The sequence below is a fragment of the Amblyomma americanum genome, chromosome 1 (genome assembly GCF_052857255.1).
Source record: "Amblyomma americanum isolate KBUSLIRL-KWMA chromosome 1, ASM5285725v1, whole genome shotgun sequence".
Lineage (NCBI taxonomy): Eukaryota > Metazoa > Arthropoda > Arachnida > Ixodida > Ixodidae > Amblyomma > Amblyomma americanum.
This window is the reverse complement of record NC_135497.1, coordinates 374,187,329-374,201,700: the sequence shown is the minus strand read 5'-3', so window position 1 is coordinate 374,201,700 and position 14,372 is coordinate 374,187,329. Positions and strand designations below refer to the sequence as shown.

Sequence of the window (14,372 nt, the reverse complement as noted above, 5' to 3'; positions counted from 1 at the left end):
TTCTCTTGTCCATTTTGCGTTCATTTGGCCTTATGTCAGTAGTCACTCGGATATACCCGCGGCTTTTAAGCGTCTGTGGCCACCAACCCGGCCACTGGGTGGTTGGAGACCGGACCTCACCATTGGTTGCATATCACAGCTAATGGCGACCAGTGGTCAAGTGCGGTCGCCTGCTGTTGACCGAGCGCTGCAATGCATCTCATCATTGGCTGCATATTGTATCCAATTTCATCCAATGTTGAGGTCCGGTTGCCAACGACCCAATGGTCGGGTTAGTGGCCACAGACGCTTGAAAGCCGCGGGTATATCTGAGTAGCCACTGACAGAAGACTGAATGAACGCAAAACGGACAACGGAAAGAAATTCTGATGACAATTACGACGCTCCCTAATGCGAAGTTTGAGCACAGGTCTATATGGCTCGGCGGTGGCGAAGAGCGTGTGCTCCGGCCGCGCGCAGCTCTGCATTCCGGCGTCGGCGGCACTGAGCCTCTGCTCGGGCAGCTGCAGACGAAGCATTTCAGCCGGTTGCGTTGCTCATTCTTCAGAAAGAACTGGCCGAGGCGGAAGCTTTAAGGCGGAAAATGTATGGCGAGGATAAAGCAGCTGCTGCAGCTAATATGTCTTTTATGGTGGCAATTGGCTCTCTTGGCATCAAGACATCTTTGGCCAAAGAGCGCCAAAGATAAGGCGTCTGGACATCACAGGTGAGTTAATGTTTCCTTGTTTGCTGGCTTCCCTACTTCATTTCGTCTATGAGACTGAATGTGAAAGCTAGCGGAGGCCAGCATGGTATATCTAGCAAATAGAAGCGGTTGCATTGAGCTTGAAGATGCGAGTGCACCCTGATTCAATGAGGTACGAATCCTTGATGAATCTCGAGTGCAATTTTAGCGTAACATTTTTTTCTTCTTCAAAGAGAATATAAAATTGCAGAGTTTGAAAAAATATATCCGAAGTTTCTGCTTTCGAGCACCTGACTTTAAGCGCACCAAGCAGCTTTTGTTTTCGTACTGCCAATGTGCACAACCTCACCATCATACCAGAACACATCGTGTAGGGGCGAAGTGGAGAGTTGAACTACATCCGCGGCACAAATGCAGCGAATGGTTGATTTCAACTACCTTTTGTAAGTCAGCGCGTTCTCACAGCGTGGAACAGCTGTGTCAGCCGGCTTGGTTGGAACGTTGCTTGCGAACGGGAACAGAGAATGGAAGAAAAAACAAATGCTGCCGTTTTGTCCCGGATGCGATTCTTAATTTTTTTTTGCGTCATAAACACACTGACCGCGTACCCTCCAGCGCGGTTTATTTATTGTGCCACTGATCCGTACATGGAGCAACCTTTTTATCATATAAGTTGGGCATAAAAAAACTGAACGGGATTTTGCAGGGCTAAAAGCTGGCCACCTTGCCTGGAACGGCTACATACAACTTTGCGCCGTTCTTTGTTCACATTTCTTTGCCAGCAACAAAGCGTAGATCGTTACTATCATGGACTTCTTGCCTTTAGTGGACCGTGCGGTGGAACGCCACGGCGAAAATTTATGGGCGCTCAGTCGTTTTTTGTGGGCTAATCCCGAGTTAGCCCTTGAAGAGTTCAAGGCTCATGATGAGCTTTGCGGACTTTTGGAACGCCATGGCTTTGTGGTACACAGGAGGCACCTTTTGGAGACTGCATTCAGGGCTGAGTTCAACGCTCCTGGTGGGACAGAAGGTAGGCATGCTCTCATTCTCCTTTGCTTTTCTCTGATGCACTATTCGCTGAGACTTTCAGAGCTGCCATACTGGCATTTTTATGAAGAACCGCAAAGCTGAATCGATAGGGACGGCACTTGAATACCATTTTGTGTGAAGCTAGTCGACCTCAGCTTAGGCCTTGTGTACGAATGAGCTGCTCCAGACTACAGGGTGTACGTAAATACCTGCTGCATCAAACACATAGCTATCTCTTTTATTGCAACCGGATTTAATTTGAAAATTTGTTGATCGATGTCTGTATATTCATCTTTCACTGCAGATGGCCCGTATTTTCCATGTATTACAACTGAAAGTTAGGCACGAAGCGGCAAAACTGAGACAAAGCTTTACCTATACAGCGACCAGGCGAAACTCTACGCACTAATGTTTACGAAAAAAATGCGCTAGCGTTCACTCAAGTAATTTGAGTTTGAGCGTCGTACGCTTTTTCATGTGATATGCGCCATAGATATACAAGTGACTCAAGTCAACGCTTTTAAATTTCAGGGAACGCACATTCCTGTGAGTTACAACTTGCGGTTGGCTGAGCAGACGGTAGGCAGCGTCTGCGCCAAGTAGAACCTTTCCGTGGACTACTTCCATGCACCCCATCGAAGAGCGTCCTTGGGCTTAGAGAGGAAAAGCAACCATTCTTGTTCGGTTTTCGTGCTGGCTTCTTGCGAACCATTTTTTTGATGGCGTTGTTTATTGCCTCTGGGCATAAGGGGAGTTGGGAAGAAAAGAGAAAGGAAAGGAAAAAATGGCTGGGTGTTAAATAAAGCAGGAAAGGCGGACCGATCTAATGAAGGCGAGGAGGGAGTGGTGATGTGGCCCTTGCGTCCAATCAATATTGATGGACGGGTTGTCTTGGTAGAGACCGGCTGCTACCAGGTGGCGAATTCTAGTTGACTTCAGTGCCGGGCAAACCCACAGCAAGTGGTGAATGTCAGCCTCGGTGTCTTGCGAGTTGCAGACTGGACATCCTAGGCGTGGATATAAGTGGTGAAATTGAGGCCACGTCCGAGTGACGGCGGGAGTGAGGGCAACCCCGACCCGTATCCTCCGGAGCACAACCTCCTCTGCCTGGTAAGACCGCGGGGGAGGGTTATCGCACACGGAGGGACGAGAGCACGTGTGCGGCGCCGGAGGTGTTCTTTTCTTGTGAGAAGGAGGGTAGCATCATCCATACTGAGGAATTGAGGCATTGATGTGGGTGGGGTTGGCAAGCGGGTTCCAGAATCTGCAGATATTTGTGAATTGAGTAGGTCACATGGGGCCCACTCAATTGTAAAGGCTTGAGGGATGCGAGCCGCCAGGCGATGTATATTCTGGCACATTTTTGGGCTGCGGCTGACACGCCGGAGTAGACGAGTTGCTTGAAGGGCATTAGTACGGATGATAATGTGATCTGTACGGAGCAATTTAAGTGCGACTACAGAGTGAAGTGAATCTTGTATAGCAAGCAGCTCAACACAGAAGGAAGTAAAGGGTTCCGCAAATCGAAGCCTGGCCGTCTTGTTAAGTGCAGGCTGGCAGGGACAGTAAAGTGCAGTCGTCGTTACACAGCCCTGGATACTGGCATCAACATATATAATAATTGAGCCGCGGGGTAGGTGACTATCGTGTTCCGCGTTTCGCTCGCGAAGGGTCGATGCCCCGTAAGGTGAGGTTGGGCGACGTAGATCGGTAGGTTTGTTGTCGCTCAGCTGCACAAAGTCCCATGGAGGAAGAACTGACGGTGGCGTGAACAGTATGGTGTGTGATGAAGCAAAGGTCTGGAGTGCTCGCTGTGAATGCAAAAGGGTGGCCTTAACGCTACGAGCAACACGGCGCTGCTGCACAAGCTCGTCAAGGGTATTTAAGTGAGCATTTTCTTGAACTGCCACGATCGGCGTGATGCGTGGAAGGCAAGTGATAGCTCTCATTGACTCTCGATTGACGGCTTCCAGACGATCCCACTGAGCTCTGGTTAAGTGCTGGAACCGTGCTTGGTAAATGCCATGCGTCATGGGAGTGAGCGCCGCCGGTTTTGGGAGCAATACGTCTGATTAGGCCCAAAGTCTGCAACGCTTCCTTTTTAGCCTGAGAAAGCCAGACAGTACCCGTTCCGGACAGATGTATCGACAAACCCAGAATTTTCAAAGCCGAAGATTCTTGAACGGGGGTTCCAGATAGTTGGAGACGGATTGGTGTGGCAGCGAGTTTACGGCGTCCCAGCGGTTGGCCACTGAGGTGAACGTAGTTTTGCTCACGGAAGGCTGTAGGCCGACAGGCATAGCGTAATTTGCGGCAATATCTAAGGCTGACTATAGGGCCGCAGCTTGAGTTAGCAGGTCATGGTGAGTGCTCCACACCGTGATATCATCGGCGTACAGTAAGAACGTAACGTCAGGGACATCATGTAAGCGCCATGCAAGAGGAATGAAGGTAGTATTGAACAGTGTTAATGACAGTACCGAGCCTTGGGTACACCGCGAACAGATTCAAATCATCCTATGGAGTCACCACTGAGGCGTATGGCAAATCGTCTGCCTTCAAGGAAGGACTTTATAAAATCGCATACTCGAAGAGGGAGACGCAGAGCCGGAAAGCCGGACTTTGGAGTGAGCTCTTCAAGTGCACTCTTCACATGGGAAGTATTCAAGTGTATTCTTAACTTCTTTCCACCTGTTTGCAGGCTGAGTTGTTCGAAACTGGGTTTGCCCCCGAAGGGGCGTAGTGGGATTTGCGGAGCCTCCTCCAACCACACACCCGTGAAGAAGCCGTGTGCCGGGCCGGGGGTGGCTTGTACCCATTTTTACTGGTGGGTGTCTGGCGGTAGGTTTCGAACCAACCACCTCCCGCAGCCGAAGCGGACGCCCAGACCACTAGGCGACGACTGCTTCGACGCTTTTAGACGCTTCTTTCCCCCGGCACACCTGCGTAGCCCAGGGCCAATCGGGCCATGGCTCCGAAGCTCCTGCAGGGGAAGCTAGAAAGATCCGAATTGAAGCGAGGGAGAAGTGACGCCCTAGCAGTAATAGATGACGCCGCTCCTCAAGCTATTAGGAAGGTTTCGTGCGAACGGCATACGTTGCGAACAGCGCACGACGTGCTTTTAATAGCTGACACCGCAAAACGCGATTCTCTTTCTTGCGCACAAAACTGGAATAAGGAAAATCGATGAAGTCCTTCGTTTTAAATGTGCGGAGGACACCCTAGTAAGCCATTCGTTCGTACACAGCCCAACCACGTCGATACACATAAGAGGAATAAGGCGAAAGTCGATGGACTTATTAGGTCTCATGGAACAGAACGCTGCGTTGTTTTTATTTCGTAAAAATTGGCAACCTGAGCAATGACGCCTCACTCCTCCGCGAATTATTTTCCTCGACAGCTGACATGCTTAACCCGGTGTTCTTCCTTCTTCTCGTACTCTACGACGAAGCATTTTGGAGGACACATGGGCTCCCGCGTTTTGTTGTCTGCTTTCTCTTGGTTGTTCTGGTAGGTATTGTATTTCAAACAATACTGCAAAGACTGAATTCCGATAAGTATCACAGGGGCGAGTTTGAGCCGAAAGAGAATAGAGTCTGAGAATAGGTGGACTGGCGAACATTGGGGAGGCTATTCTCTGCGAACAAACTCGCTAGATGTGCGACGTGCCGCATGCTAGGGTGATTAATGAATAGGCACACGGTGGTTTGGCGCTTGTCGTCGCCCAATTTCTGCATCTTTGGTCGTTTCCTTCTTACGGTAGCAAGGGGTGGCGAATTAGTCCAACGCAGTGGTCTTTTGTTCTCTGACCCGAAGAGAAGCAGTCACGGAGGACGACGCCTTTGTTTTATTGCGGAAAATTCGAAGAGCGGATGACGTCATCACGCGTCTAGCGTTTTTATGTTATGTAATGAACAGCAGTCTCCAAGTGACCGCTGTCTTCTTGTTCTCCGACTGCCAAGTGGTGGCTATAGTGGTTGGCAGCAGTAGGCGCGCGGTTCCGAGTTTTACGGCGCTATACACTTTAAGCGCTTTTTCGTACTTTCGGGACTAACGACGACTGTTAGTCCCTCGTGAAGACCTTTGGTCACCAAAAAGACTAACTGCGGGACGGGCCAGCCCTTCGCGCATTGAAAAGACGGAATGTTTTGCCCTCGCTAGCAAAGGCAAAGGGAGAGACGACCGACATCATTTTTACATCCCGCTCTCTTGCTCTGCTCCGCTGTAAGTTACCAACTTTGCTGGAATGTTTGCTGCGTACAGAATTGCGGCCTTTTGCAATTGAAGCACGCGAGGGCAGCGCAACAAGGGGAAAAAAATGTCATAAGGCACTGCTGCTTTAAGAAAGGCTTAGCGGCATCGGAGCGATCGGCAGCTCAGAATGCAACGATATATATACTTTTCTTTTTGAACCCTATATGGCGGTAAGTGGCACGGTGCGCGCAAAAGATATAGGCGATTTCATTTTGTTTGCTGTAAGTATACGGTCTTACGCTGCGTGGCAATGAAGGGGAGCACTGAAGTGGTAAACGACCGGTAGCCGTCGCGGCACCGTGCACTAAACGCCGCCCAGCGCAGAATCATCGTGTTTGGTTGAAAGACGAGGCCACATAGACCCGCAACGGAGGCAAATAAAGAAGACCGCGCTGATACGGCGCCTTGAAACTTCGAGTGAGCGTTGCTGCGGTAACTGTAGCGCCAGCTGTGAACTGTGCGTTGGTATGCGGCTCCATCGCATTGTGTGAAGAATGCCGCTACAAGCGCGTCGTATTGGTTTTAGTGCTTATCAAAGCCTGCTGCGGAACCGTGTAACAAAAAAACAAGCACATATTACACAATTATTACGAACGTAGTGGATAAGTCGCCACTGGGCTAAACTTGCCTCCTCCATACGTTGTTAACAACACAGGTATTGGGGATGAGGAGGAAAAAACTTTTATTTTGGCCAGCCCTAAGGCCTAGTGAAAGAGAGCGCTTCCTCGGACAAGGCCCACTGATGGTCTGCATAGCGCATGTGATGCTAAGCACACCACAAAAGAGGGGGAGGGTAGGAAAATGAGGAGAGGTAATGGCGGTGTTATATGAGTTGGGAATGTGTTCTGTGTCTAGCTGGATTTCTGGACAGTTGGGACAGTGAGCTGTGTCACACCATCAGAAGTTGTAGAGAATTACCGGGACGAGGATTCTGTGTGAACTTTGCGAAGGACGTGTGCTGGTTCCGTGTTGAGTGGCGGGTGAGGCTGTGGTAAAAGTGCGCTATTTTCCCTGGTGTTCTGGTAGTGATCAGCTATTTTCTCCTTGTATGCTGCGGCGCCTTCCACTTACGTTGCATTTGGCCAGAGGATCGATGGCGCCCGGGTGTTGATTTCGCTGGCCCGTTAATGAACCAATTTATTTCCCTCGATACCAGCATGACCTGGTATCCAACGCAGGGTGAATGTAATGTTCGGACTGCTGTTATAAGCTTATAGTAGAATTTCATGTAAATGGGTTTCAAGTAGTCTGCGCTGCATATTGCGGATGGCTTTGCTGGAGTCGGTATAGATAAAATTAGTGGTCTGGTGTTTATTGAGTAAGGATGCTTCCTGCATGGGACATATTATCGCGTAAGTTTCTAGAGTGGTTATGTTGGGAGAGTTGGAAAAAAGCCCAGCTGAGCGAGTGATGGGTTCTGTCTATCCGGGTGCATACACTGCATGCATACGCGTGTGACCCGATATTAGACTGCGTGGCGTCCGTGCATATCGGTAAACACGTCCTCTCTCTGCGGTAATGGTTTGCATGTGCTTGACGTCGACCGTCATGAAGGTGTGGCGCAATGTTTTTTGGTATGTTTGGAAACGAGATGTTCCGCGGTAGCTGCAGGCCTGGCTAACATGTGTCTGTTGATGGGGGTGATGCCTGTGGATGTCGCATCCCTGCTCCGAACAAGAAAAGCGCGCTACTTGCCTAGGCAGAATCGGTGGTACCAAAGTTTGTACGTCAGTCACCGTTGGGCTGAGTCTCCTTGTGCACATAAAAGACGTTTTAGCATACGGAGACGTATTAGCGTAGACGTATACCGGACGCCTTCAGCGCGCGCGCCGTGACATGGCTGCGGCCAGGCGGAGCCACTGCATGGGAGCAGCCGGCGCCCAGTAAACCGGTATGCGTCTACGCTAATACGTCTCGGTATGCTAAAAACGTCTATTATATCATGTTTTGTTAATAAATAAAAAAATATTAGGGATGGTCTACAGCTGGAGCATCATATAAAGAACATTTTTTTGATGAAAGTGACGTTCAATCAGATTGGTATGCAATGTTGATGAGCTGTTTTTCCTGGCACCATTTTATTACTAATTGCTTGTAAATCATCATCAGCCTGACTACGTGCACTACAGTGCAAAAATGACTGGCGATTTGGCATTGGTAAACACGAAATATTGTGCGAAAGCATGGTTTTTTTTGCCGGTGGACACTACCGCCACACCTCTAAGCGTGATTGAGGTGTCTACTGACCCAGGGGAGCCCGTTATGCGACTTTCCTTTCCTCAAAATCAATGCAGTCCAATGGCAAATAATTGTTCGTGAAGTAACGGAACGTAGCCGGTGGATAGTGGCCGAAGAAAGAACGTTTACTGCTGGCTTTATAAAGACAGCAAAGGTCACATGACTCGCCATGATAAGCGGCACGTGTGAAACAGTCTTTGCTCCTGCTATACATCAGCCTGCGCGCTTGATAACATATCGCGCGTACTTGATAATACTACATCCCTTCCCCCTAAGCTGGAGTACGTGAGCCGATCTGGTGGCTTCCGTAGGCGAGTCGAGCGACGTGGTAGTTGTTGATCTTCGGCTTGAGAGCGGACTTTCCGTGCCTCCGTACCTTGATGATATTGTGCCTGCTCAGAGCTACTTTGAGCTTCGTCGTGGGTCCGGACTGGAACCGGCTTGCTAGGTAACGACCCCCCCCTCGAGCTGTGGCCTGAGTTGGTCCACGTGGCGCCGCTGCGATCCCTCCGGGGTCTAAACCATGCGTGCTTCCGTCGTGGACACTACAGTCGCCGGCATCCATTTCCGAGCAGACCGAAACTGGCACGACCATACAGGCTTTCCCGGTTGAAACCGTGTTGCTGATCTTGTCGCTGCTGGAACAGGTTCACCGCAGTCATTTTCTGTGACCTTGATGTCCGTGAGTGAAGCTGTCAGCCTGGTTTGGGGACAGAAACCCAACAGCAGTTCCGCTGGAGATTTCCCTCCTTCCAAAGGCGTCGTTTTATAACGGAATAAACTTGATTAGTCGTTCTTGCAATGTACCTACTGAATTCTTTCGAAGCCCTTCATTACCGTCCGCATGGCACGCTCCACCAACCCATTTGACTGAGGATGGTATGGGGCTGCTCGGACGTGTTTCACATGGCTTTCCTGCAAGAAACTAGACATGGTGGCATTTGAAAACTGTGGCCCGTTATCTGATACCACGCAGTATGGCAGGCCAAACCGTGCGAAAATACCCTGAAGTACTTGAATGGTTGTCTCTGGTGTGGCGGTCTTCAAAAGTATGGCCTCTAACCACTTTGTCTCGGCGTCAACCAAAACGAAAATTTGGTAGCCATTGATGGGGCCTACAAAATCCATATTCAACCTGTACCATGGTTTGTTACTTGCCGGCCATGGAGACGGAACTTCAGCAGCCGACATGGGCCAGCTTTGAATACATTGAGGGCAACTTTGAACCAGCACTTCAATGTCCCTACCTAGTCCAGGATACCAGAATAACGCTCGAGCTGTGCGCTTCACGGCTGTGATGCCGGGGGGACTGTCGTGCAGTTCCTTTAGCTTGAATCGCTGCGCCGCCTCCGGCAACACTACTCGATGGCCCCAGTACATCAGATTGTGGCTGGCGGCTAGCTCATTACGACGAGAAAAGTACGGCATCAGGTGTTGCTGTGCTGCCGATAAGTGCCGTGGCCAGCCGCGTGAGATCCACCCCCTGATCCGCTGAAGCGTGTCGTCCGAGCGGCTTAGGTCCGCTAGTTGCCGAGCGGAAAGGGCTACGGAATTTAAGCCCCGCGTATAAAGCACGTATTCCATGGGTTCTTGCCCTTTTCGGTCACCCCAGCCCGGCAAAGGTAGGCGACTGAGCGCGTCTGCGTTAGCATTTAGGTTTCCTGGGCGGTACTCTAAATGAAAATGGTAAGCCGACAGTAGCAGTGGCCACTGTTGGATTCTTCCCGCGGCCATGTGCGGGATTGGCCGCTCCGGGTGAAACAGCCCGGTCAGTGGCTTGTGATACGTCATGAGAGTGAAATGGTTCGCCAACAAGTAATCTCGAAACTTGGTAACGCTGAACACCAAGGCTAAATCTTTTTCCAGTTGCGAATAATTCCGCGCAGCCGGTGTCAGAGCTCTCGAACGGAACGATATAGGGTGGTCCCTGTTCCCGATTCGGTGCGCCAGCACCGCGCCGACCCCCACTGGCGAAGCGTCACATTCAAGCCGAAACGTCTTTTCGGGGTCGTAGTGGACGAGAAGTTCCGCTTCCCCCATAGCGCACTTGGCTCCTGAAAGCCTTTTTCATGCTCGGCTGTCCATTGCCATCGTGCTCCTTCGTCAACAGCCTATAGAGTGGAGCCAACGTTGTTGCAAGGTTCGGCAAAAACTTGTCGTAATATGTGATCAATCCCAAAAAGGATTTTAGCTGGCTCACCATCTGGTCTTGGTGCGGCGGTGATGGATTCCATATTCTGAGGGGGGTGTAAGCCAGTTGCGTCGATCTTGTTGCCCACGAACGTAACTTGCTTCTCGCGGAACCAGCATTTGTCAAGGTTCAACTCGTGTCCGTTGTCGCGCCACCGCTCAAAGACTTGCCGGAGAGTTGAGTCGTAGTTCTCATTTTCAGCAATAATGATGTCGTCCAAGTACACCTTGACGTAAGGAAGACTTTGCAGAACGGATTCGACGCGGCGCTGGAACAAAGCTGGAGCCGATGCGATGACGAAAGCGAGGCGGTTGTATGCAAACAACCCTTTGTTTGTGTTCAACACGGCCTTTTTTCGTGCTTCGTCGTCCAGTGGAAGTTTATTATACGCGTGTCGCAAATCCAAAGTAGTGAACACCTCGCCCCCCCCCCCCCCCCCCCCCCGGACAGAGGTTCGAAGACGTCCTCAATTTTTGGCAACGGATACTGTTCCAGATGTTTCGCCGAATTCACGGTTAACTTGAAGTCTCCGCACAGCCTAATATCCCCGTTTTGCTTCACTACAGGCATGACGGGCGTAGCCCCCACTCGGAAACTCTCACTGGTGAAAGCACTCCTTCCTTGACTTGGCGGTCGATTTCTGCAGACACTTTTCTCGAAGCGCGTATGGCACCAGTCGAGCCTTGAGGAAGCGTGATAGAGCGGCATCTTTTTTATGTAGTTTCACGGGTGGCCCCTTACAGCAACCCGAACTGTGCTCGAAAACTTCTGAAAATTCCATCAAATGTTTCGCTGTCGTGGCGTCACCGTGTATGACATGTACGTTCTGCGACGCGCATTCTTCCAGTAGTACCATGCCAGCCCTCCGGAAGGCTTGGATGGTGTTCTGGACGCACAAAAGAGGCTCGTTGCAATACGCTACAAGCAGCGAGCTGTCCACTTGCGTGCTACCGCAATCGATTTTCATAGCTACTCGGCCAAGGACCACCAGCGGCCCCAGGAAGCACGTCAGGCGCAGTGATGTCTTCTCCAGTGGAGGCCACCACTAGCGGTTATTCTCGAATACCCTTCTTGGAATGACGCTGATAGTGGGCCCTGTATTTACCAGCATGCTCATGTTCCGGCCTTCTCAGAAGAAATCCCTTTCAAATGGCCGTGCGGACTCGTTCCTAGTGTAGCTGTGAGCCTCCAAAGCGTTTCCTCGCCACTTCCGTCACTGCCATCTAGCTCCTTCATCGTGTAAGTTCCTGAGGGGGTTGCGCGACCGGTGGAACACATCCTTGCCAGGTGACCCTTCCGGCCGCACTTGTGACATGTCGCTTTATTGTATCTGCACACTTCCGAAGCATGGTTCGAGCCACACCTTCCGTACTGAGTGGACTCTCATGGATCCATGCCCACGTACGGCATTCCTCCTGTGCTTCTGTACGAAATTGGCAGCACCGTTGTCGTTGAAGCTCCTCTCTTGCATTGCCCGGACATTCTTTTCTGCGGCTTCCACTGCTAGAGAAAACGCTTCTGCCTCCGCCAGGCTTAACTTCTGTTGCGACATGTGTCGTCGAGCTTGTTCATCACGGATTCCGCAGACAATCCGATCCCGCAGCATGCGGTCCAAAAACTTATCGAAACTGCAGTACTTCGCGAGACGTCTCAGGTCGGCGATATATTCCCGTACCTTTTCGCCTTCCGCTTGGTTCCGCATAAAGAAAGCGTAGCTTGCTGCAATCTAATTGGCTTTTGGGTCGAAGTGGTTGTGCAGGGGCTGTATGACGACTTCGTAGCTCAAGCTGCTCCCCGATTCCGACTGGCACTGGCCTTGAAGCACGCGAACCACGTTGTCGCTCAGGGCCGACACCAGAAGCGCACGCTTTTTGCCCGGATCTGTGATGTCGTGGCACTCAAAAAAAGGCCACAAAACGAACACGGTAACTGCTCCAGCTACCGGTTGTATGGTCGGATTCGGGTGGCCTGGCTGTCATCGTGCAGCTATCCCATCCTCGTCGCCACTGAAGTAACGGAACGTAGCGGGTGGGTAGTGGCAGAACAAAGAACGTTTATTGCTGGGTTTTGCTGGGTTTATAAAGACAGCAAAGGTCACATGACTGACCATGATAAGCGGCACGTGTGAAAGTCTTTGCTCCTGCTATAAATCACCCTGCGCGCTTGATAACATATCGTGCGTACTTCATAATACTACAGTTCGCGTCGCAGATGGAAATCGATGGAGACGACGACGCTCTGCAATGGACAGCGCAGAAGTGTGCTGCAGGTTAACACGAGACGTGTTTGGCTGAGTCTTTAGGTCTGATCCCAGGTAAGCCTCCACAGCGTCTTCGTTGTAGCCGGGTGGGCCACGTACGGTGTCTGTCGTGCGCCTCGGTGCACCCAATACCGACGCTTTGGTTTGGTTGGTTTGGTTTATGGGGGTTTAACGCTCCAAAGCGACCCAGGCTATGAGGGGCGCCGCAGTGAAGGGCTCCAGAAATTTCGAACACCTGGGGTTCTTTGACGTGCACGGACATCGCACAGCACACGGGCCTCTAGAATTTCGCCTCCGAAATTCGACTGCCCCGGCCGGGATTGAGCCCGCGTCTTTCGGGCCAGCAGCCGAGCGCCATAACCACTCATCCACCGCGGCGGCAACCAACGCTTTGGGCACATTGTAGAGAACTGTGCCATGAGCTATACTGACAGGTTACGTCAGGGTAACAGACACATGTAGATGAGGTGGTGTCAGAGCACATCATGGATGTGTCGAATGTTGTGACGCGTCGTATGAACTGAGTCATGAGCTCACAACGGAAAGGGAACCAAAGGTTTCTGCACCAAACAGCACAGAGGGACAGCCTGCAAACGGACCATCTGGAATACCCGTCTCTAGACCCAAATCTATCGGACCCGGGCCTGCATGGGCCTTCCACTCTGAGTCCTGTGCTTGCTGCTCAGGAGCCATCTGTCCCTCAGCGATCACGACAGTTGGACGCCCCTTCTATAGAGTCAGTGGAGGCCCAACAGCCAGTGAATGTGCGGCAAGCCTGCTTCGCCGGTGATTTCCCTTCGTCGCCGGAGTGCAGCAGTGTGGCGAGCGAGGTGTCAGCCTCTAGCGTGTTTGGTGCTCCATCGGCTGTCAGAGTGGTTGCGAGCGACGTGGTCCTCTCGGCTTTATGGGCCGAGGACTTGGCTGTCTCGGAAGACGCCGTCGGCAATAGCGCACCTTTGAAGCGCCCTGCAGATGATGAGGTGTGTGTCGGTGGCGAGCTGCACCAGTTATGGTGGCATCGGGAAGGATAGCCTCAAAACGAAGAGCGATGCCTGTCCTACAGGCCACCGAATTGCAGGAGAGCCACCCAAGTGCAGAGGATCGCGTTCAATACGACAAACACAAAAAATGGCGAGCGTCGCAGCATTTCAGATTGCTACCTTTTGCGTTAGGGGTTCGCATGATCTTATAAGGCAACGTCAGTTATGGCATCTTTCAAAGAAATGGGATGTGAGTGTAGCAGCCGTCCAGGCAACCAAGCTGTCCCCTAATGATGGGACAGAAGCAACTCTCGAGCTTTTTTTTTGTCAGAATTCAACGTTACCGTTAGTCACTCGAGAGGCTTATCATGAGGTTGCACGCTATTCCTGGCCAACACAATGGGGATTTCTGCAGTGTCTTATTGCAGTTATCATGAAGACCGTCTTATCTGCTATGACCTCGCAATTTCCGCTGTACAGTGGCGAATTATTGGCGTTTATGGTCTTCTAAAGCTTCGAGATAGATGGCTATTTTTGTGACTAGCTGACTGTTTGTGCACGGACAGTAAGTTTATACTGCTGGGTGATGATTTGAATTGTGTTCGTAGGGATGAAGACCGAGCAGTGTTAAGTAAGCGTGATGACTCTATTGCTGCTGGACTTACTGGTTTGGCATGTGAATACAACCTTGTGGAGGTTGAGAAATTCAAGAGCCACAACATTCATTTTACTCAT

The 14,372-nt window shown here is 51.0% G+C and overlaps 1 protein-coding gene across 1 annotated transcript in view; it reads left to right on the top strand.

Annotated features, from left to right (window-relative positions):
* The first annotated feature begins 1,460 nt into the window (after nt 1-1,460).
* LOC144101248 (xaa-Arg dipeptidase-like) overlaps nt 1,461-14,372 on the top strand; it is a 66,397-nt gene continuing 53,485 nt past the window's right edge. Inside the window, exon 1 of the mRNA XM_077634336.1 lies at nt 1,461-1,715. Coding sequence (XP_077490462.1) covers nt 1,493-1,715 — 223 coding nt within the window. The 5' untranslated portion in view covers nt 1,461-1,492. The remainder of the gene's footprint in view (nt 1,716-14,372) is intronic.